Below are 25,834 nucleotides of genomic sequence, written 5' to 3' on the forward strand. Positions count from 1 at the left end.
ATGAGCTTAATTCCCACTGATCCAGCAGTCCGAAGTTGTGTTTTCACATTATTCATTTTTTTTCTGTTTCTGGCAGGCACTCATGCCAGACTCTCCACCAAGCACACGGACTTTGAGGAGAGACTTTATGAAATCCCAATCCGCATCAATGACGGGGGTCGGCCACCCTTGGAAGGGACTGTCTCTTTACCAGGTAGGTATTTTGCTCTAGGCAACTTAAGATAGTATCTGTAACCATGGGCGGTATGGAGGGATTCTTGTTTTTGAAATGGGATTCTGCAACTATTCACTTTAAAATTTATCCTATCAAATGCTATGCTGCTTTTCAGTTACTTTCTGCACATGTGTGGAAGGAAGATGTTTCCGACCAGCAGGTCACCAGGCTGGGATACCCACTATGGGCATGGCAGTTGGTATACTCCTAACCACCTTTCTAGTCATTGGTGAGTAAAACTTCTCAGATTCAAAGATATCTATTCTGGGCCGCAGAAACATGAGCTGATCCCAGCGCTTGATCCAGGGGACACAGTTGTGGGCAAGACACATACAGATCCCACACTCAGAGTTTATGCCATTGTTGGAATAGGTAGGCATTAGCCTTCCAGTGAAGATGCTGATATACTGAAAAGTTGCACAACTTCCCTCTGTACATTTTCATGACTGTAGACCCTAATTTTTTTATTACCTGGAATAACTCCATTGCATGACAGCCCTGGCCTGGCCACACAGCAGAGTCTCCTGTTCTAGCTGTTTTTTTGTGATCAACTCAGTGCCTGCTACAGTAATTACTGTCTTTCAACAGCTGATCCCAGCGCTTGATCCAGGGGACACAGTTGTGGGCAAGACACATACAGATCCCACATTCAGAGTTTATGCCATTGTTGGAATAGGTAGGCATTAGCCTTCCAGTGAAGATGCTGATATACTGAAAGGTTGCACAACTTCCCTCTGTACATTTTCATGACTGTAGACCCTAATTTTTTATTACCTGGAATAACTCCATTGCATGACAGCCCTGGCCTGGCCACACAGCAGAGTCTCCTGTTCTAGCTGTTTTTTTTGTGATCAACTCAGTGCCTGCTACAGTAATTACTGTCTTTCAACTGTTATCCTCACAAGTTAATTAGAAAATAGATACTTGATTAATTCACGTGCACCTGAGTGAAGGGTTTTACACAGTTTCATATCCTTTCTCTTTTAAACAGAGAGCTGGGATTATTCTAACCATTCTTAATTGTTCTCTCTGCATCTGGCCTTTTCTTTCATGAATGAGCCTGTCACATTGGACTCTAATTCACAGGTCTACAAGGAGTCTCATTTTCTTAAACCCCTCAGTCCAAACTTTTTCTGATATGGGAGGGCCCTTGTGACATGGCCACTACCCATCCTCACATGTGCACAGTGACCATCATTTCTCCCTGAGAACCACTGTCTGCTACACACGTTTCATCCTAGTTGAGCTGGCTTTTTGAGGTTACACCCATTTACCAAGCTCCCTCTATACCTTTTCATGTTCTATTTGCCCTCCCACCTTAAAAGAATTTGAGTTTATGCACCAAATAGCAATTCTCTTACACACCCACTTATTCCAATAATCTTACTATACATTAAAGATTAGATGAGTTTGGGGATATACAAGGAGTTTTCAGGCTGAGAGCAGCACCCTCCACCCAGAAGCAGGCAAGAGAGTGTGCTGAAAACACCACTTCCACATGGGTGACCTGCCATAGACACCATGCAGGCAGCCTGCCAGACACTTGACTGCATTGACACAAGGAAAGTCACCAGTGGAGACAAGAAAAAGAGGACATCTCTCTCTCCTCAAAGCCCACTCCAGAGTAATAGAAGAAGCAACTGCTCTACCAGATAACCAGACATCAGTGTAGAGATACTAGAAATATGAAAACCCAAGAAACTATGACACCCCCAAAAGAATACAGTAATTCTCAAATACTTGACCATATAGAGCAGAAAACCCTTGAAATGACTGAAAAGGAATTCTGAGGAACAATCTAATGTAAACTCACTGAGACAGAAGACTCTGTTAGACAACATAACGAAACAAGAAGAAAATTCCAGGATTCAAAGGAGGAAATTTACAAAGGGATTAATACCTTAAAAAAGAATGTAACAGAACCCCTGGAACTGAAAGATTCACTTAATGAAATAAAAAACAACCGATAACTTAAGCAGCAGGCTAGAACACTCAGAAGAAAGAATTTCTGATCTTAAAGATAGTCTTTTCAAAATAACCCAGGCAGACATGAAAAAATAATTTTTTTAAAAAATGAAGAAAATCTAAGAGAGCTAGCAGACCACCTTAAGTGGTTTTCTGATCTTAAAGATAGTCTTTTCAAAATAACCCAGGCAGACATGAAAAAATAATTTTTTAAAAAAATGAAGAAAATCTAAGAGAGCTAGCAGACCACCTTAAGTGGTCTTAACATTTGAATCATGGGTGTTCCAGAAGGGGAGGAGAAAGAAAAATCATGGAAAACCTATTCAACAACATAATAACAGAAAACTTCCTAGGTATAGGGAGAGACAGACCTTCAGATCCAAGAGGCTTAAAGATCTCCAAACAGATTCAACCCCCCAAAATCCTCTCCAAGACATATTATAGTCAAACTGGCAATTCTCAAAGACAAAAAGAGAATCTTAAAAGAAGACAAAAGTGTCAAGTCATCTGTAAGGGAACCTGTATCAGACCAACAGCAGATTTCTCAACAGAAACTCTACGGGGCAGAAGAAAATGGGATAACATATCAAATACTCAAAGAAAGAAACTATCAGCCAAGAATACTATACCTAGCAAGGCTTTCCTTCAGAAAGGAGGGAAAAATAGTGTATTTTCCAGACAAACAGAAACTGTGGGAGGTCACCACCACATGACCAGCCCTACAAGAAATCCTCAAGGGAATCCTGCATCTGAAAAATAATAATCACTACCACAAATACACAAGAAAGAACAAAACCCACTGGGTACAACAAAAATACAAATGAGAAAGAGAAACTAAATCTTAACCACCACAAAAAATCATGACAAAGTAATAAAGCCCCTGCTTTATTTCTGATTTGAGTAATTTTGGTCTTTCTCTTTTTTTCCCCCCTTGGTCAGTCTAGATAAAGGTTTGCAAATTTTGCTGATTTCTCTATTGTTTAATTCCCTACTTCATATATTTCTATTGTAATCCTGGCTATTTCCTACTTATATTTTTTTGGTTTAGTTTTCTCTTCTTTCTCTGTTTTCTAAGGTAGAAGTTTACATTACTGACTTGAAATTTTTCTTATTTCTAACATAGGTGTTTCCAAGTATAAATTTTCCTGTAAGCATGCATGAGCTCTGCATCCTATAAATTGATATGTTGCGCAATGATTTTTATTTCAAAATACTCTCTAGTTTATGAGAGTGTTGCTTAATTTCCACACATTGGTGAATTTTCTAAATTTCTTTCTGTCATTGTGGTCAGAATATATTTTCTATGATCTTGGCCTTTTAAAATGTATTAAGACATGTTTGTGGCAAAAAAAAAAAAAACCCTCAAAAACAAGAAGTCTTCAAAAAGTTAATGAAAAGATTCATATTTTTAATTCCATTTTTCCATGAACTTTTTGAAGTAACCTCATATAGAGATAAAAATAATAGGACCTTACAACTCCATACGCTTATTCTTTTTAAAATATGGTTGGGATTATTACAATATTCTTAATGGGTTTCTGAGCATCCAGTCTTTTCTGCCTGTAAATTTACTGACAGGTTGATGTCCTTAAAACAACTCCCTTTTTTTCATTGTGGGCTCTGACTGATAGGACACATTTAGTGCTAAGGTACACAATGTAACTTTGTAGGAGCTCAGAGATGGGAGAAACCAGAAGGTTTAGGATATCTACCCAAGGTCTTTCAAACAATGTAGGCTGAAAAAACAAGGTAGGTGTGAGAGAAAATGCATTTTTGGTGTAGATACAATGAAAGTAGGCTTTAGGTAAGTAGACAGGTCAGAGAACAGATTTCTGGTTGTCCTGATAAGACTGTTTCCTCTAGGGACGGGGAGGAAGGGAGGAGATCAACATTTGAGTATGTCCAAAGTTCAGGAACTTTGTCAGATGCTTATACTTTCAGAATAATGTAGGACATTAGGTCTTATATTCCTTGACAGACCCAGTGACAGCTACCAGATTAGGTATGATTTGGGACTTGATACATCCTTACAACAACATAAGTGATAAGCATACTTATCAAAGAGAGCCAACTCCTAGGATCCCTTATTCACAAGGACAAGAGAATTTTGTTGAACCACAAACAAAATGAAGTTACGTGAATCATTTCTTCCTATCAGGATGCTTCTTTATAAATGAATGTGACAGTACATTTTAAGATTCCATCTCTTTGACCCTGGGTTTTCTTTTTTAGGTATAATTTTAGCAGTTGTGTTTATCCGCATACAGAAGAATAAAGGCAAAAATAAAGCTGGAAGTGCTCAGGCATCTGAAAACCAACCTCTGAGAAGCTGAATGCGAAAAGGAATGTCTGAGTTTATATACCAAATGCCATTTCGATAACACAACCATTCTATAATTTTACTTTTCTTTTAACGTGCACTATAATTTTTTTTTACAGATACTCCCTCTTGACCTTAAATATTTTCCTACTCATAGATATTGCATGTGCTATAGACATTAGTTATTTTCCATTTACCCATGACATTTTTCCTCTCTGCAAAAGCCTTAGCTACTTATCCTGAACCAAAACTGTATGCACTCTTCCCTTTTGGAGAAAGATGGGCTGATTAAATATTCTGTACATCTTTCATCTTTAGGGGTCTTATGAGTTGTCCACCCCAGAACTTCCTGAATTCTGCCTATGCTTTTCTGATCCCATCCTGTGGTCCCTTTCATCCATATCTTCTTTCGTATTTCACAGAATTTAGAACATTTGTCAGAGAAAAGAACAAAGTGAAGTCTCAGGAAAAAAATAAAAGAGCGGCTTTGCCCCTTAGTGTGAACAGAAACTCTTCTGTGTTATGAACTTTCTTCAACCCATCGTGGCTTATGTGGCTCTTCGGTTGAGGTTCTCCAACTTGGGAATGGCCAGACCCACAGAAGGGATTCACACACAGCTGCTCTGTCCCCACAGAGGCTGCCTTTTTCTTGGTTCTGTGTTATGAACTTTCTTCAACCCATCGTGGCTTATGTGGCTCTTCGGTTGAGGTTCTCTAACTTGGGAATGGCTAGACCCACAGAAGGGATTCACACACAGCTGCTCTGTCCCCACAGAGGCTGCCTTTTTCTTGGTGCAGGAGCCATCAGCTGACAGGTTTACTCACCACCTACACGCTTACATGCTGCGCATGTTTTCTTTATTTGTATATTAATAAAGTTTTGGTTATATATTTAACATGTGGAAGAAAAAAGGAAACATGAAAGGAATCAAGAATGAGTGTTGGTTGTGGTTGTTTTTGTGTCACTGATCTCTTTGGCTCTGGTTCTCCTCATTTGTGGAGGGGGAAGGACTGGAGAACACTGGTTATCTGTTTATCAAATCTGCCTCCCCTGTAGAATTAGACCAACAGGAGGGGTCTACACTAAAATAAAAATTCACTGCTTACATGATTGCAAATTGAGGTGTTCTAGGTAGGTACACCAGGAAATTAAAAATTTTCAATAAGAGTTTTGGAGATTTGAAAGCATTTCTAGGCCTGGAGCTGTTGTCTGGTTCCTGATTTGATCCTTGGGAGCATCCAACATTACACAACCTCTCAGAAATTTTAACCACAAAGAATTCAACTGTGAAAGGATGCTCGTACAATGGCTGCTGAAGTAGGCCATGGAGCTGTGTTTTTCATAAGTATTCTTCCTTGTGATCTTCCATTATATATTTTTTAAAGACAAAAAAAGTAAAACATAATACCCAAACTCTTTTTAAGACCTCAGTATTGCTTTCTTGTATGTTATACTGTGCTTCAATCTATTTTATGTGTTTTCACAGGGGACTCATTGGAATCCTTGTAATGGGTAAGGTTCTCTCTTGTCTCACCTTGCATTAAAGGACAAAACAAAAATCCAAGAGCAGATTTACTTTACAAATTACACTCCAAGCTGAGGAATAGTCTAACTTTCTCAGGAGCTCTATAGCTATTTTACTTCCATGTTTTTAACCAAGGAGTGACTGGAATGTGACATTTGGGTTACTTAAAATTGCATTTATTGCTTTCCCCACTTATTTTCAGAAAATCATATTATTACTAGAAAACTGATTCAGTCCTGAGGCAGGTCTGCTGAGGTGGACTCAAAGGGGGTCTCCTGTCTCAACTCCATGGTATCCTCTCTGGACCAGTTGGTATCACCTGATAATAGGCTGCTCACACAGAACTTTCTCATCTAAAATCATTGGTTAGTATTAATGTTGCTCCTGATGTTTCTTCCCTGGGTGGGTGGGTCCTCTTTCTCAACCTGATCATTCCATGCTACCTGTTTTTAAAGACCACTTTCAACAGTGGTCACTCTGATTTCCTCCAGGAGACCAGGTCACTGCCTCATCTAAACTTCCACACCATGGTGAGAAAAATGGCTTCCTTAGCCAGGATCCATTCCCTCTTCTGGTAAGAGCAGGTGGATTTCCGACTTGGAAACATCTCCCCCAGTCCCTGCTCAATCTATATAGGTTGGGTAGAGCCAACCCCTTATTTTACCCATCCTCCAGCTCAGTGAGATGCATTTCTAGAATTTTATCTGAAACTCTTCAAAAAGAGCTCTCTTTATGTGGAGTTTGCTAAACTTGTAGGAAGCTTAGAGCATCTGGCTGCCCTAAGAGGTGAGCCTTCCCCAGAATGAGAACCAGAGAGTCAAGAGATGAGAACATTTTGAAGACATTGAGCACCTGAATTGTTGTGCCTGAAGGCAATCTTGCCTTGGACTTTTCCACCCTGTGAACCAACACATTCCTTTTTCAGTTGCAGTGCAATGGATTTCTGCCCTTGCAACCAGAGGAGTAGATATTTGCACCAAGAATATGGCCCTTCTCTTGTCCTACCATTAGTGCCCCTTTGGTTTCCTCAGCAAGCCTGGGACTTAGAATCCCTCTCAATGCCAAGGTGTGAGCACAAATCCTGACTCATAGTGGCTCCTCCATAATCTGTTGAAGAATGATAAATGAAACAGCTGATTCATTTTGACCACTTAAGCTGCTGTTATTTAAATGCCACCCATGTGACAAAATCTGAACTAAAACTCTCATCCTTTGTGTTCACTTACAGTATCCACGAACTCCCACCTCACCACCCTCCTTTTCCCTACACACAAACCCTGATGCTCCATTCAACATCCTCTGAACAGGCTATAGCAGAGAGTGCAGACTGAATGAAAAACTCCCAAGAATTTCTGGATGGTAAAGAAATAGCTGTGAGACCAAGAGGGTTTCAGAGGTGAGGTGGGGATGTAAGTGAAGAATCTTGTGGGCAGCTATGTAGAAAGTCTCAGGGGCTTCATGGAACAGTGAATTGAGTAGAGATATCAAGGTCTCAGTCGATGGCCTAGATAATCCACAAGCAGAAAGCTGAGATTACTTCTGGAGTATTGTAGAAAGTCTCAGGGGCTTCATGGAACAGTGAATTGAGTAGAGATATCAAGGTCTCAGTCCATGGCCTAGATAATCCACAAGCAGAAAGCTGAGATTACTTCTGGAGTACCTAGTACAAGAAGGGAATGACTTGCTTTCAGGATTCTGTACACTGCCATATGCATCATGGGAGTTTGGTAAACTTGGAAACTTAAGAGTTATCAGAAAAGATACAATATCTTACAATATCACCTTTAAAAAACCACATTAACCATTTTCCAGTGTACAGTTTGGTGGCATTAAGTACATTCACATTATTGTGCAACTATTTCCACCATCCATCTCCAGAATTTGTTCATCTTCTCAAATGAAACTCCACAACCCTTAAACAATAGCTCCCATTCCTCTTCTCCCAAGACCCTAGTAATACTATTTTAACTTTCTGTCTCTATGAATTTGACAGGTATATAAATGGAATCATACAAAACTTGTCCATAGTAATATGTTAAGACAGGGTTTAAAATAGTAGTTAAGAGATGGCAGGAGTGTGCCCAGGGTCTTCAGGAGACACTGAATGCAGCCCCCACCACTGCTGCAGACACCACTTCTGCATGGGTTTTCTGCCATACTCACTGCCACTGCAAGGTCGGCTCATCATCACACAGCAGATGTGGCCACTGTGCAGGTGGCCTGCTGACTACTTGACTGCATTGACACAAAGAGTCACCAGTAGAGCCTGTGGAAAGAGGTGAGTGAGTGCAGACTCATGACCCAGTGGCCCAACCCACAGGGGGAATTATGCTGCCACACATGGTGGTTCACCTGGGAGGTGGAGTTATGTGTGCAGCCTATGAGACTGCCTTGATCTGGGGAGAGACACATGCAGAATCCCCCAAGAGTGCAGAATCTCAGGATACCCAAATAGAGTAAGAAAGAAAATTCCCAATCACTACCAATCCATCCCCTAACTGGGGGAAGCAAGAACCCAGGAGGAGCCTCTGCTTGTAGGAAAGAGAAACAAGAAATCCTGCCCAAGGTCACCCATTCAAATTGAGGAGCTCTAGTACACCCCAGTGCACTCATCAGGGTCACGGAACAGAAGCCATGGTGCCAAAAAGCTCTCCCGGGATCACCCATCCCAGCCAAAAAGTGACAGGGCACACAAGCACTTCTCCTAAAAACTTGAGAGCTTGCCTGCATCCTTGACAAACTAACATAGTATCTCTAACCTCAGCAAAGAATCACTAAGTCACCCACTGCCTAGGCCATGGAGAGGCTCACACGCAACTCCCACACTGAATATGGCTGAAGTATACACACAGAGAATAAACTCCTACATCTACCCAGAATTAATACTAAAACACCCTACTCAATTGTCAATAAAAAACACATCTAAAGGAGGCAGTCTCTCTCCTCAAAGCCCACTCCAGGGTAATAGAAGAAGCAACTGCTCTACCAGATGACCAGACATCAATGTAGAGATACTAGTAATAAAAAACCAAGAGAATATGACTTCACCAAAGAATATGAAATTCTCAAGTACCAGACCCCATAGAGCAGGAAAACCTTGAAATGAGTGAAAAGAAATTCTGAGCAACAATCCTAAGGAAACTCACTGAGATATGAGAAGACTCAGATAACACAATAAAATGAGAAAAAGCATTGAAGATATGAAGGAGTAAATTTACAAACAGATTAATACCTTAAAAAAGAATGTAGCAAAACTCCTGAAACTGAAGGATTCATTCAATGAAATAAAAAACACAACCAAGAGCTTAGGCAGCAGATTAGAGCAGCAAAAGAAAGAATTTCTGACCTTGAAGACAGTATTTTCAAAATAACCCAGAGGGACAAAAAAGAAAAAAAGAATTTTAAAAAATGAGGAAAATCTAAGAGAGCTGGCAGACAACTTTAGGTGCACAAATATCTGAATCATTGGTTTTCTGGAAGGGAAAGAGAAAGGAAAAGGCATTGAAAATATATTCAATGAAATAATAATAGAAAACTTCCCAGGTATAGGGAGAGACATGGACCTTCAGATCCAGCAGGATCAAAGATCCTCAAACAGAGTCAACCCAAAAGGATCCTCTCCAAGACACATTACAGTCAAACTGACAAAGCTCAGAGAAAAAAAAGAGAAGCTTAAAAGCAGCAAGAGAATACCATCAAGTCACCTACAAGGGTGACTACAAAGACTAACAGTTGACTTCTCAAAAAAACTCTAAAGGCCATAAGAAAATGAGATAATATATTCAAAATTCAATAAAAAAACTGACAACCAAGAAAACTATAACCAGCAAGGTTATCCTTCAGAAATGAGGGAGAAATAGTGCATTTCCCAGACAAACAAAAACCGCAAGAGTTCACCACAACACAAACAGCCCTGCAAGAAATCACCAAGGGAGTCTTGCATCTGGAATCAAAAAATGTTACTCACTACCACAAATACACAAGAAAGAACAAACTCACTGGTAAAACAAAAATGTAAACAAGAAAGAGAAAGAAACTACATACTACCACCTCAAAACCAACAAAGCATCTGGAATCAAAAAATGTTACTCACTACCACAAATACACAAGAAAGAACAAACTCACTGTTAAAACAAAAATGTAAACAAGAAAGAGAAAGAAACTACATACTACCACCTCAAAACCAACAAACACCAAAGACAACAAAAGGGTAAGAAAGGAAAAAAACATATTTAAAACATCCAAATGATAATCAATAAAATGCCAGTACTAAGACAATACCTTTCAATAACAACACTAAATGTAAATGGATTAAATTTATCACTCAAAAGACACAGACTGACTGACTGGATTAAAAAGCTAGATCCAACTATATGCTGTCTTCAAGAGATTCACCTCACCTGTAAAGACACACACAGACTAATAGTGGAGGGATGAAGAAGGTATCTCACATAAATGGAAACCAAAAATGAACATGAGTAGCTATTCTTATATCAGATAAAAGAGATTTTAAACGAAAAACCATAAAAAGAGACAAAGAAGGACATTATATAACAATAAAGAGGTCTATCCGGCAAGAAGATGTAATGATCATAAATATATATGCACCTAACACCAGAGTACCTAAATATAGAAAGCAAATACTATTAGATCTAAAGGAAGAGATAGACCCCAATATGATAATGGCTGGGGACCTGAACACTCCTCTTCCAACACTGGAAGATCATCTAGACAACAAATCTGTTGCTTTGCCTCACACAGGTGACAGAGATGCAAAAAGGATTACTCAAAGCCCATTTTTTCTGAGCAGTGAGACACGCTGAAGGGGTTAATTCCTGGAACCCTCAAGAGAGAGGCATTCCTCCTTTGGGAAATTAACCACGAACTGGGGTTCTCTCTCCATATTTATTCACCAGACCAGGAAGTTACAGAAAAGGAACATAAGTGGAGTCATGGCTAAGTATAGTTTAACAATAGAAACTGGTAACATCAGTGAAATAACAAAGCGACATTCCATAATGCAATTTGCAAAAGGTTAAGTCAATCCACCAACAAAAGCTTGTTCTTAGCAAACATTTTCTTTCCCTACAGCAATTTCCTTAGTATTTTTACATAACAATAAAGTAACTTGTCTGTCCTTGAGCCAGCAACTTTGCTGTGTTACAATTCTATATCTACAACAGAGACTTTAGCCTGGGAAAAGTTTCATGTCTTTTGCAAGCTTAACATTTCCATATGTAATTTTAGGAGGTTAGGTTAAACCTGAAACTACAGGGCTTTGGAAACTAGGCCCTGTGAAATACATTTGCTTTATAAATGTTAGTATGCTCCACACAAATCAGTAGAAGAACACAGGATTTAAACTACATTTTAAACCAATTGGACTTGGCAGATATCTATAGAACAATTCATCCAACAACCACAGAATATACATTCTTATTATCAGCACATGGAACATTCTCCAAGACAGACCACATGTTAGGACACAAATCAAGCCTCAGCCAATATTTTAAAACATTTAAAAATTGAAATCATTTCAAGTATATTTTCAAATCACAATGTATTAAAACTTGAAATCAGTAACAAGTGAAACTCCAGAAACTATACAAATATGTGGAAATTAAACAACTTGTTCCTGAATGATCTATGGGTCCAAAAAGAAATTAAACAGTAAATGATAAAATTTCTTGGAAATAATGAAAATAAAGATACATCATACCAAAACCAGTGGGATACTGCAAAAGCAGTACTAAGAGGGAAGTTTATTGCAATAAATGCTTACATCAAAAGAACAGAAAAATTTCAAATAAACAACCTAATGCTGTACCTCAAAGAATTAGAAAAACAAGAATAATCAAATCACATAATTAGTCAACAGAAATAAATAAAGATCAGAGCAGAACTAAATGAAATAGAGACCCAAAAACAATACAAAAGATCAATGGAACAAAAAGTTGTTTTTTTTGAGAAGATAAAATAGGCAAACAATTAGCAGGCTAACTAAAAAAGGAAGAGAGAAAACCCAAAAAACAAAAGTCAGAAATGAAAAAGGAGACATTACAACTAATACCACAGAGATACAAACAATCATTAGAGACTATTACAAATAACTATATGCCAACGAATTTGAAAACCTGGAGGAAATGGATAAATTTCTGGACACATACAAACTACCAAGATAAAACCAAGAAGAAATAGAAAGCCTGAACAGACCAATAACTAGCAACAAGATTGAAGCAGTCATCAGCAGTCTCCCAACAAAAAAAGCCTAGGATCGGATGGGTTTACTGCTGAATTCTACCAAACCTTTAAAGGGGAATTAACACAAATTCTCTTCAAACTATTCCAAAAAACTGAAATGGAGGCCACTCTTCCAAACTCATTCTATGAGGCCAGCATCACCCTGATACCAAAGCCAGACAAGGATACAACAAAAAAAGAAAACTACAGGCTGACATCTCTGATGAACATAGACACAAAAATCCTCAACAAAATGTTAGCAAACAGAATACAGCAATACATCAAAAAAATTATACACCATGATCAAGTGGGATTCATCTCAAGGATGCAAGGGTGGTTTACCATATGCAAGTCAATAAATGTGATACACCACATAGCAAAATCAAGGACAAAAACCATATGATTATCTCAATAGACACAGAAAAAGCATTTGACAAAATTCAACATCACTGCATTATAAAAACTATCAGAAAATTATAGAAGGTATAGAAGGAAAGGTATATGGCACAATAAAAGCCATATATGACAAGCCCACTGCCAACATTATCCTAAATTTAGAAAAGGAACAAGACAAGTCCACTCTCATCACTCCTAATTAACATACTATTGGAAGTACTAGCCAGAGCAATCGAGCAAGAGAGGGAAATAAAAGCCATCCATATTGGAAAAGATGAAGGCAAGCTGTCCCTGTTTGAGGATCACATGATTCTATATATAGAAAAACCTAAAGACTCTACCAAAAAACTCTTAGAGCTGATAAGTGATTTCAGTAAAGTTGCAGGACACAAAATCAACTCACAAAAATAAGTAGAATTTTTATACTCCAATAATGAACTAAAAGAAAAAGAAATTGAGAAAGCAAGCCAATTTACAGTAGTCACCAAAAAAGATAAACAACCTAGGAATCAGTTTAACCAAGGAGATGAAAGATCTCTGTGAGAACTACAAATCACTGCTGTAAGAAATGAAAGAGGACACAAAAAGATGGAAAGACACTCCATGTTCTTTAATCGGAAGAATTAACATTGTGAAACTGTCCATACTACCCCAAACAACCTACAGATTCAATGAAATCCCCATGAAAATACCAATGACATTCTTCACAGAAATAGAAAAAATAATCCTAACATTAATATGGAACAAAAGACCCCAAGTAGCCAGAGAAATCTTGAGCAAAAATAAGAAGCCAGAGATGATACACTACCCTACTTCAAATTATACTACAAAGGTATAGTAACTAAAAGAGCATGGTACTGGCATAAAATAGACACTCAGACCAATGGAACAGAATAGAGAACCTAGAAATCAACCCACATACTTACAGCTGACTGATCTTTGACAAGGGCAACAGGAGCATGCACTGGGGAAAGGACGGCCTCTTCAATAGTGGTGCTGGGAAAATTGGACATCCATATGTAGAAGAATGAAACTAGACCCATACCTTTCACCATATACCAAAATCAACTCAAAATGGATTAAACTCTTAAGCATAAGACCTGAAACTATATAACTTCTAAAAGAAAACATAGGAGAAACAATTCAGGAAGTAGGATTGGGCTAAGTCTTTATGAATAAGACCCCACAAGCACAGGCAAAAGGAAAAATAAACAAATGGGATTATATCAAACTAAAAAGCTTTTGCACAGCTAAACAAATAATTAACAGAATGAAAAGACAACCTACAGAATGGGAGAAAATATTTACAAACCATGCATCTGACAAGAGGTTAATATCCAGAATATACAAGAAACTCAAATAACTTAACAGTAAAAAAAAAAATAAATGGATTAAAAAATGGGCAAAGGAGCTAAACAGGCTTTTTTCTTTCTTTTTTCTTTTTTTTCGTTAAATTTTTATTTTGTCAAAATACAATGTATATGATTATTATGGCCCATCACCGACACCTCCCTCTCTCCTCCCTCTCTCCCCTCCCCCCCAAGAATGTCCTTTCCGTTTGCTTGTTGTAACAACTTCAAAAAAGTATAGTTGTTATATCTTCATACAAATGGCCAACATACACATGAAAAAATGCTCAGCATTACTAATCATCAGGGAAACGCAAATCAAAACCACATTGAGATATCATCTCACCCCAGTTAGACTGGCTATTGTCAAAAAGAGAGTAACAAATGCTGGTAAGGATGCAGAGAAAAGGGAACCCTCCTACACTGTTGGTGAGACTATAAATTAGTGTAGTATTATGGGAAACAGTATGGAGTTTCCTCAAACAACTACAGATAGAACTGCCATACAATCCAGTAATCCCATTGCTAGATAAGAGTTGGTACCAACCTAAATGTCCAGTGTATGACAGGATAAGGAAATTGTGGTATACATACACAATGGAATACTACTCTGCCATAAAAATGAATGAAATTCTGCCATTCACAGCAACATGGATTAACTTAAGAAAAAATTATGTTAAGTGAAATAAGCCAGGCACAGCAAGAGAAATACTGCATGTCCTCACTCATTAGTGGGAGCTAAAAACAAAACAAAATAAAAACAAATGAAAATATTTACAAACCATGCATCTGACAAGAGGTTAATATCCAGAATATACAAGAAACTCAAAGAACTTAACAGTAAAAAAAAAATAAATGGATTAAAAAATGGGCAAAGGAGCTAAACAGGCTTTTTTCAAAGGAAGACATACAAATGGCCAACATACACATGAAAAAATGCTCAGCATTACTAATCATCAGGGAAACGCAAATCAAAACCACATTGAGATATCATCTCATCCCAGTTAGACTGGCTATTATCAAAAAGAGAGTAACAAATGCTGGTAAGGATGCAGAGAAAAGGAAACACTCCTACACTGTTGGTGAGACTATAAATTAGTGTAGTATTATGGGAAACAGTATGGAGTTTCCTCAAACAACTACAGATACAACTGCCATACAATCCAGTAATCCCATTGCTAAGTAAGAGTTGGTACCAACGTAAATGTCCAGTGTATGACAGGATAAGGAAATTTTGGTATACATACACAATGGAATACTATGCCATAAAAATGAATGAAATTCTGCCATTCACAGCAACATGGATGAACTTAAGAGAAAATTAAGTGAAATAAGCCAGGCACAGCAAGAGAAATACTGCATGTCCTCACTCATTAGTGGGAGCTAAAAACAAAACAAAATAAAAACAAATGGAAAAAGCCAAGTTAATTTTAAAAAAGAAAGATATAACAACTACAAATATTCATTCATTGAACTTTCAAAAGGAGAGAACAGAACTGAGGCCAATACAGGTGGGAAAGGGGGAAATAGGATTAGCAAGAAATTGGTAAAGGACCACAAAAAATGATTATATTGTATAATGTTGAGTATATTATTCTGATTTGATCATCACGTATTGCATACAGGTATGGATATTCAATGCTGCACCCCACAGATCTGTACAATCAATTATGTTTCAATAAATAAAAAAGAAAAATAAAATAGTAGATAGGAGAGAAAGAGAAAGTACCATTCAGACCTAGAAGTTACTTTATGAAGAGACTACTTCAAGGACTATGCTATTTTTGATTTTGCATGAATTTACTATGCTATTTTTGATTTTGCATGCATTTATGTGTGTCACATACACTATAAGTATACACACAAATGCATTTTTCATACATGTGAAGATATATCTACACTACATATGCACAGTGCAGCTGTGTTTCCCAAACACCATATATACCTTCATTGTTCCCAAATTTCTCTTCACAAAAGCAGCCTTATCCTGGCTGAGCCCTGAGAAGCATGGTCTGTTGTTGGGTGAACAGCTGGTCTAGTGCAGGTGTTCTCAATGGATGCATGTTAGATCACCTGGGGAGCTTTCAAAAAATACTTCTTCTGGGACTGGCTCATGGCTCACTCGGGAGAGTGAGGTGCTGATAACACCAAGGCCACGGGTTCGGATCCTATATAGGGATGGCCGGTTCACTCACTAGCTGACAACGCCAAGCCAAGGGTTAAGATCCCCTTACCTGTCATCTTTAAAAAAAAACTTCTTCCAGGGCCCACCCCAATTGAATTAGCATCTTTGGGCCTGGGGCCCTATCCTTAGTATGAGGGGGCCTTCAAAAAGTTCAGAGAAATATTTGTATTGTCTTTTAATTCCATTTTCTCACAATCTTTTTTAAGTACCCTCATTAAAAAAAAAGTCTTCCCAGGTGATTTTAATGTGCAACCACAGCTGACTACCCTTGTTCCAAACAATTCCCAGAAGACCAAGTTAGTACAAGGCTGGTATGGAATATGATCCTTTTTAGAGTCTGCTAGGGAGTGAATTGTGTCCCCCAAATTCTTGTGCTGAATGACCGCAATGTGAATGTATTTGGAGATAAGGCTTTTAGGAGGTAATTAAGGTTAAATGAGGTCACAAGAATGGGGCCCTAATCTGATAGGACTGGTGTCCTTAGGAGAAGAGCAAGAGATACCAGAGCTCCCTCTCTCTCCACACACGTACAGAGGAAAGCCATGTGACGACACAGTGAGGAAGAGGCAGCTATCTGCAAGCCTGGAAGAGAAGCTTCCCAGAAACTGGCCCTGCTGGACCTTGACCTGGGACTTGCCAGCCTCTAGAACTGCGAGAAATAAATGTTGTTTAGGCCTCCAGACTATGGTATTTTGTTATGACAGCCTGAGTAGACTAATACGAAGTTGGAATCAGGCTCCTTCTTCAGAAGAACGTCAGCTCCCTGAAGCTTCCCAGAAACTGGCCCTGCTGGACCTTGACCTGGGACTTGCCAGCCTCTAGAACTGCAAGAAATAAATGTTGTTTAGGCCTCCAGACTATGGTATTTTGTTATGACAGCCTGAGTAGACTAATACGAAGTTGGAATCAGGGTCCTTCTTCAGAAGAACGTCAGCTCCCTATCCCCTCTACGTCCTGATCCCTAACCAGTCCTGCCCAGACCCTTTCCCAGGTGCCCACAGAGATTGTGACCTGGATCAGGGGAGGCAGGAAGTGCCACTGTCAGAAAAGCCATTTCTTGGCCCACAGAGACCCTTCAACTAAGAGCAGCCTGGTGGGTCTAGACCCGTGCTACTCTGCGAACCCCAACCGTGGAGCCGAGAAGAAAGAAGCTAGTTGTCGCCCACAGGAGAGAGCAGTACCTCCCGCCCCCCACCTTTGCGGCCGGACCTGAGCAGTGAGTGGCAATGCCTCACTTTTCACATACATGCAGCATTCAAAAGTGACTAAGAATACACATTTGTGTAAAATGCCTCTCTTGTGCATGCACTTAGAGAGATGGCAATTTAAAATTATATTACTGACACCATCAAAAACAAAGAATACGTTTATCAGACAGCTATCTTCCATTTTATAGACTTTCCACATTGGTATTTTTACATATCAGCATGGTGCAGGCTCCTTTCAACACCTCAAAATGATTTCCTGAGTATCTGCTGTGTGTTGGTCATCTGGGAGCCCCTCTGGGCCCTTCAGACAGGGAGGACGGCCCCCTGAGACGCAGGCGATTCTGACGGGTGAGGGGCTGTGCTGGAATCTGGGTGCAGGCATGTTGAAGGCTAAAGCACAAGTCGTACTCGAGGCCTCCACTTGTGATTTGTCTCCAAACAGTCACTGTTTTCTTTGGACAGAAACCAAAGCCCCTGGGAGAGCCGGCCCAGCGGGCAGTGAGGCAGGAAGGCCGAGGGAAGGAGCAGGGTTCACCTGATTGAGGGAAAGTGTGTTCATTTTTTCCATTGCACCAGTTGGGCTGATGTGTAGGTGTGGGGTTTGAAGGCTGCATTTGGAAGAGGAGGAGGATGTGCACAAGGGATGTGGGAATAAATATAGCACGTGTGTTTACCCAGCATTTTTAGTTACTCTCTCCAATTAAGCACAGGACTGAGAGGAAACAAAATATATTTTGGGAAACAGAAAAACAAAACTGGGCCTCTTTGGCTCCTGGCCAAGAAAAGATCCAGAGACAGAATTTCCTGGGGCTCTGCTCAGGCGCAGTCTAAGTCAGGCCTGGCCTTGGTTCACTGTGGACACAAAGAACCGGGGAAAGGGTCTCTACACGGCCAGGTCAGCTGTGGGGCAGGAGGTTGAAGGCCTTGGCAGAGGGTGACCTGCTGAGTTCTGCCTTTTATAGTGGGATCTCAGACAGCATTCCTGGGGCCTAGGAAAGGGGAGGACAGGGATTTCCCTATAAGCAAATATGGCGTGGTAGATACTCGCTGAAGTCCTGGCACAGTTTCTGCCAAATGTTGGCACTGGGTAGGGCCTACAGGGCTTAAATTTCCTGGGATGTTGCTATATCCTCTCAGTTCAGCTTCTCCTCAGGCAGCTCTACACTTGTCCAGGCAGGAAACTGGGAAAATGTTGCTTGGTCTAGGGAGGCAGCTGTGTGTTCTCTAGGAAGCTCACCAACGGGTCAGTCTGGCCCTCCCAGAAGCAGATGCCATCACAGAATTAGACAGGCAAGAGGTGGATGGGAGGAAAGGCCTGTGGAGGATAGACGGGAGGGAACAGGAGTAGGTGGGGAGAGCCCAGACCACGATGGAAGTTTGCTGGCTGTTGAAGAAGGGAGGGAAGAAAGGAGGGTTGACATGAAGAGCACGTGGCAGTGCTCGGTCACTACCTGGAAGCGTGATCCTGAGATCCTAAAGGTTCAGCAGCTGGAGGCTGCCCGTCAGCCAGCTCCCAAATAGGGTCCTCTTGAAGGCAGAGCTGAGCATGCACTCCCATGGCTGTCATAGTTAGTTTGCCTTTTGCTCTCTTATTTATTCATCAGGTATTTATTGAGCCCCACTATGGCCAGATACTGTGCTGGTTACTGGGAACACAAATAACAACAGCTAATAAATATACAGCATTTATAATGTGCCAGGCACTGTTCTGAACACTTTGCAATATGTTGTCATTGAATCTTTGCAACAACTGTATGGGATAGAGATGATTATTATGTCTATTGTTCAGAGGAGAAACTGCCACACAGAAAGGTTAAGTATGTAACTTGCTTAAGGTCATACACTGAATAAGTGACCCCAGCAGTCTTACTCTGAAGCCCATGTGCAAAGCTACAATATTTCATCCAATCTAAGGTGCCATCCTTTGTAAGATGTGATATTTTATGTGACACTAAGAACACTGTCAGTTAACTTCGACATATCATTACTAGTAAGATGCATCCTCAATTTTAGAGGTATTAAGATGTGAAAAAATGTGAATCGAGTTATTACACAGAGGTGCTGTGCCTATTCTCAAGGACTTCATAATTAAGTAGGGCAGACCTAAGCCATTGTCATGCTATGTGATAAGTATCAAGTGTCACCCAAGAAAAGCACAGTAGTGGCAGAGAGAGGAGCAAGCCACCTCTTCTGAGGTTTTCTGGGAACCCATCACAGAGGAAGTGGCACCCAGCTGAGTCTCGTGGTTTCTCCACATAAAGAAGGGAGGGGTGGAATTGGGAATTTGAGTGTTTTGAGGGCCATTGTTGATACTGCTAATAATACTATCACAGTAGCTAACAGTAGTAGCTAATAACTTACCGAGTGCTTACCAAGTGCCAGGTGCCGTGATAAGGGCTTTTCATGCGTCATCCCATTTAATCCTCACAGAAACCCCGAGAAAGCCCTCTTATGTGACCCATTTTCTCAGAGGGGTACCTGAGGCTCGGGAGGCTAACTGGTGTACCCCATAGCACACATCTAGTGGATAACAGAACCAGGATAAGACTCTCTGGAAGCATGGCTCTCAAGTTTCAGATGCTAACCACGCTGCTGGCCCACCTCTCAGGAAGGACTTAGTGGCAAGATGTGATCACCAGAGTCTTTCTTGTCCGCTAAGCTCTGCATTTTCTGGGAGAAGCCTGAGTGAGGGATGGACACAGCCAAATGCAAGGACTGAGGAAGGACCTTTGGGAGTCTTAACTCATGCTGAAGTTGTGTGGGGGATGACTGATAGGCAGGGAGGTTCTGGAAATGCTGGCGCAAGACTGGGCCCTCTGAGTCAGTTCAACTCTTGAGCGTTTGGTGAAAGTTCACTCTGGGTGAAGGTCTGTGCTGGGCACCAAAGAGACTACTGAAGGAAGTCCTGGGCTGAGCACCAGATATTGAATGAATGAAGTATAACATTGGGTCCCTTTGCAGACCTGACTGATCTAGCCTCTCCCTCCCTCCTGGACCGCACCCGTCTCCTCTGCTTGCTCACCAAACTTTAGTCACCCTGGCCATCTGCCACTTTGTTGAGGATGTCATGTGTTCTCCATTTCTGCTCCTTTATATGTGCCTCTGCCTGGAATGTTCTACCCTTAGCTGCTTTTGCGTGGCTGGCTTTTTCACTTGCTTTAGGTCTCAGTGTAAAGGTTGCGTCCTCTGAGACATTCTGCCTGTTATTTTCTATCACAGCACCTTGTTAATTTCCTTTCTAGGACTTTTTCATCAGGGGTAATTACATCCTTTATTAGTTTATATCTGTAGGGGCAGGGACCTTGTTGACTGTTGCATCACAGCAGGAAGCATGGAGCCTGCCATATAGTAGGTGTCCTATATTTGAATGAACAAATCACTTAGTTTAGAATCTCATTACAGAGTCAGGATATACATGTACATCTGACAGAAAATAATTAAATGCTGAACTGCTCAAAGAATGGAGAGATTGATGTGTGCTGAAACTGTCAAGGAGATCTAAGAGTTGAACAGGGCGGGTGGAAATCAGAGTTAGGGATGGTCCAGGAGAAAAAACCAGCTAAGGGAGGGAAACCAGTCTGTGAGGGGACAACAAATAGTTTTCTAGTCCCTGCAGGTTTGAAGCTTCTTCATTTTCAGTACATGGATCACCCTCGCTTTCCTTACCTCCTGGGCCCTCCTTCTACTTACTGGAACATGGACCTAAGACTATAATGACCAGTTGTCTGGTTTTTCCCCAATGCGTTTTGGTGGGGTCCTTTGGGGAGCAAACATGATATTGAGACTGAACTCTCATATGGCTCCTCAGCCTAGGAACAAGGGTATTTTGGAGAAAGTACTGTGGATGCTGTTTTCACTCTTTACTCTGCGTCATGGATAAAGTGATCTCCAGTGACCAGAAAGGCTCTGATATGACCAGATCTTAGAATCCCTTCAAGTTTTTAAAAGTAGAGAAAGACCTCGCTTATTACAGTGTGTTCTGTCAGCTGTTCCTGTTTTCTTTTTTTACACAGAAATATAATAGAACACATCATTTGATTTACTCACTGAATCATGTATTCATACAAATATGAATTTCACTAATTTGCATACCATGTATTTTGAAAGTAAAGACCAACACTTGTTACCATTTTATTCATGTCCTGATTGATTTTCAAAACGCACTTATTTATCTCATCTAGAGAAATATCTCTCTCTAGAGTATCAGGTCCTACTTTTGTTATTTATCTGCCTCTCTCTGCCTCACTCCCATCTAGAACACACTCGGAGTTCCTTGAGGGCAGGAGATCATGTCCTGTTTTCTCTGTAACTCTGCTGTCAGCAAAGAATCTTCAATAGAATAGCTGCTTGGTAAATACTGGATTAAATTGAAGAGTTCCAAGATCTTCTAGAAGTTCAGTTCTCTGCTCTTTTGAGCAAGTTGCCTCAATTCACCTGAGCCCAAAGTTGTTGCCTTTTGACCATGTAAACTAAAATCCATGTCCTACTTGTCAAAGACTATTAAAGAGCAGAAATCTCATTTTGGCTTTAACCGATCTGTGACTTAATTTGGAAAGCCTCTCCTTACCCAGAATTAGACATGATTGAACGAGAATAAAGAACGACAAACTAAAAATAATGTTCTGCAATAGTGGAACAATTTAAAAATATAAACAAAACCCTTTGCCGCAAATCTGAACATTTTAGAAGCTTCTAGCTATTTCAGAGTTTGAAGGGAATGTTAATTGCCATATTTCAGCCAAGGACAACACCATGTGATGGAGCTGGGAGTGAAGTCATCTGGGTATGTGTTTCCTGGAACTCTGCCCTAAATGGTTTTCTCTTTGACGTATGTCCAGCTCTTTAATACAGCTTAACATTAGTAATGAGCATAACCTTTTTATAAAATCATGTTTAAAATATAAAATAAGCATGGAAAAGTGCTCAGGGTGAGGGAAAGGAGAGAGAAAAGGAAGGAGGAAAGCATTTGTGGAGGGCCAGTGAGCATCTGCTCTGCTAGTGTATGGTGAAGCCTTCTCTGTCAATGAGAGCCTCGCCCAGAGTCATCACAATGGTTGGCTTTTTTGCTCTCTGAATTATGGTACTTGGAATTTAGCTAGAATCATCATCTTCTATTCATGCATTATTCACTTAATCCACAAATTACTATTTATTACTCTTTTATCCCTAAGAAGGAGTCAGAAAGTAGTGGTAACAATCACTACAGCCTTTGTTCTTGAAGTTTCTTTTCCATTAATATTCTCACTCGACAGAACTCTATCAGGTCTTTAAAAGAAATTTTGAATGTTCCCAGACTCCAGATTCAAGGACTGTCCTACCAAATACTTAGTAAGCAAAAATTTACAGTAGTGTTTGCCCATCTTGGACCATTTTTGTCTCTGATATTTCAACACGATCAAAGCCTGATCCTAAGAGTAACTGGAAAATATTTTAAGGAAAAAGAAGGTATGAAAACCTGAGTCAGTGAGGCCAGATCTCTGGAGTTATATAGGGAAACTTGGTAAAGGCTTCCCAATAGCTGGGAACAGTCAGTCAGAGTGCTGCAGAATTCTTCAACCATGTTATAAGTTTTGGTGCTCTGGAAAATGCTCCAAAATGTTCCAATCATTAAATTACTCAATTTAAATTACTTTCAGATGAGTAAATTCAGTACAAACATTACCAACTTTAAAAACTACATCATACGTTCCAAAAGCAAGATGGAAAACAATAAAGCTGCATGGTCTGTTTTTACCCCACCTGCTTATGCAGGTGATTTCAATTTAGTACAACCAGAGACAAAAGAAGTTTTTAGTATGTCTGCCCTCGGAGCCAATAATGTGAATGTATAGAAACCTTGGACCACCGATTAAAGGGAATTTAATTTTTAAATGGCTTTGCCAATTATAGTGGTTAATGTTAGGGCATCTAATACATGCTTGATGCTTAGTGAGTGCTCATTCAATTGATATATGAATACATTAATAAATGTCTGATGAAGAGAACAAGGTAACAAATAATGTACTTTGAAAATTCTACTCTTAAAGTTCATCCAGGTAGGATGATGGCCCTATGAAAGAGAATTAAAACAGTAGCCAAAGACAAAAACTTGCAGACTAAAGTGTTGATGAAATTAGAGAAGAAAATTATTTGAAAATTCTACTCTTAAAGTTCATCCAGGTAGGATGATGGCCCTATGAAAGAGAATTAAAGCAGTAGCCAAAGACAAAAACTTGCAGACTAAAGTGTTGATGAAATTAGAGAAGAAAATTATAAGAGGGAGTGGTTGACAAGGTGTTATGCAGTACAAGGCCTCGAAAACATGACTGACAGGTGCCAAGTGGATTGACAGCAAAGTGGTAATCTGGGTGATAACAGCGGCCATTTGTACACAGGACTGATTCAGCAGCCAGCCTCTAAGATTTCCCCGAACTCCTGGCATTCATGCCCTTCTGCAATCTTCTACCATGAGTGCAGGCTGGATTATGTGACATAATCTTACTGAGTAGAATCTGGCAGAAGTGATGGGATGTTACCTTTGATATTAGGAAACAAAAAGATTGTGGCTTTTGTCTTGGGCTGCCTTCTCTTGCTCTCTCATCTGCTTGCTCTGGGTGAAGTCAGATGCTATGTTGTGAGCTACCCTAAGGAGAGGACCACATGGTCAAAGAAACTGACGTTTTTAGTCAATAGCCAGCAAGAACCTGAGGCCTGCCAGCAGCCATGTGTATCTAGGTACAGTAATAGACATGGATTTCACTGATTTACCTCAAGAAGTATTGCTATGTTATTGATGAAGAGCACATTGTAGCCATCCTCTCACCTAACAGCAATGAGTAGTGGCCCTGTGAACTTACAGATGGACACAGAAGACATCCTTAGCTAAATGACAGGGCTGAGAAGATGGTCGTCTTCTCAGACTCAGTTTACTCCTTGGTCCACTAATTCATGACTTTGCCTATTGCTTCAAGGTCTGCTTAGAAAAGTCTGATCTAATTTGCCTAAAGAGACAATATAGGTGACTAACAAAATAAAACGTTTCTCAAATTGTAATCTTTTAAACTGAAGTTTGTTTTAAAGTCACTTTCTCTTTTAAAAAGAGATACCTGAAGAAAAACATCTTGACACGATTGACTTAACATACCTATTTGGATGTGGTTATTTTGGTTTAGGGAATATTTTGATGCAACTGTTTTGATGCTTCATCAGAATGAAACACTACTGCTTCTTTTTGAAGTTATCAAGTGAGATATTCAACAGATTTCTGGATCTCTCTATTCTTGATCCTCCCTCATCCGAAAATACTCTGATCTTAACTTCCAGGTAGAAGTTGTCATGGGGGGAAATTTAGGGATGGGGTAAGAATACCAACTTTGTAGCATAAGAGAGTGATTTTTAAGATGTAAAATTTTAGTGGGAAAAATTTGGCATATTAAAGTAATCTGATTATCAATATGGCCAATTTTGAAATGTCAAGTACTTGGAGGCACACAATTTTTGTTAATATCTCTACTTTTGGGATCTTTACTCAATGTGAGCAGTCTCCATTGACATAACTCCATGGCAAATGTGGTTTTCTAGCTTTGAATGTTCAGGGATGCAGTTGTGTAATCTATGTGCCATCCAATGGGTTACCTAAAATATATTGTAATATAGTGTTTGAGAGCATAGAATATATTGTTAGAATACCATCAAGTAGCAGTGTGACACAGGGAAAAGCTAATATTTTTGAACCTCAGGTTTTTCTTTTGTCAAATAGGTCTAATAATAGTATTTGTGTACATAAATAAAAACATGTAAATGAATCCATTAGCAGACTGCCTGTACACTATATTATATGCTATTAGTACTGTTATCAGAAATGTTTATTTAAATTGGATCTGGGAAGGTGATTCTTTTAATAACATTATAATTTTGATAAAATATAGATAAGAATAATGCCAATGTTGTTAATATCGTTGATTCCCAAACATGACTGCATATCAAAAATCACTGGAAAAATTTTATCTGCTTATGATGGTGGAGAAAGGAGGTCTGAACTTAACCTTCTACTGTAAACAACTAGAAAACTGGACAAAGTACATGAAACAATTGTTTTCAGACATTAGACTACAGGCAGCACATGGCTGATTCTTGAGAGAAGGGAAATAGGATGAACCTTGTGAATGCCCCATCTCACTGCCCAAAGGCAATTTATGGACCACTGACACAGGGAGAGGGAATCTAAAGAGAGTGTGGCAGACTTGTTGAGGTGAAGAGTTGGAAATTAGAGTTTGGGAAGACTGAGGTGGCTGAAATTGTGGGACAGAGCTGCAGAAAGGAAGGAATAACAAGGAAAAGAACTACAAAAATTTGTATAGGGCTTCCTTTGAGTCTTTGCTGTCTATTATGCTGCATGTACATAAAATGTGAAATTCCACAAATATGAACACTGAGTAATTAAAGAGTTGTA

General features: G+C 39.7%; 1 protein-coding gene across 1 annotated transcript in view; it reads left to right on the forward strand.

Annotated features, from left to right (window-relative positions):
* The window catches only part of CDH17 (cadherin 17, LI cadherin (liver-intestine)), an 81,226-nt gene extending 76,580 nt beyond the window's left edge, over positions 1–4,646 (forward strand). Inside the window, exons 16-18 of the mRNA XM_008592216.1 lie at positions 77–193; positions 330–443; positions 4,412–4,646. Of these exons, the coding sequence (XP_008590438.1) occupies positions 77–193; positions 330–443; positions 4,412–4,512 (332 nt within the window). The 3' untranslated portion in view covers positions 4,513–4,646. The remainder of the gene's footprint in view (positions 1–76; positions 194–329; positions 444–4,411) is intronic.
* The last annotated feature ends 21,188 nt before the right edge of the window (positions 4,647–25,834 follow it).

Source organism: Galeopterus variegatus, unplaced genomic scaffold (genome assembly GCF_000696425.1).
Source record: "Galeopterus variegatus unplaced genomic scaffold, G_variegatus-3.0.2 Scaffold7687, whole genome shotgun sequence".
NCBI lineage: Eukaryota > Metazoa > Chordata > Mammalia > Dermoptera > Cynocephalidae > Galeopterus > Galeopterus variegatus.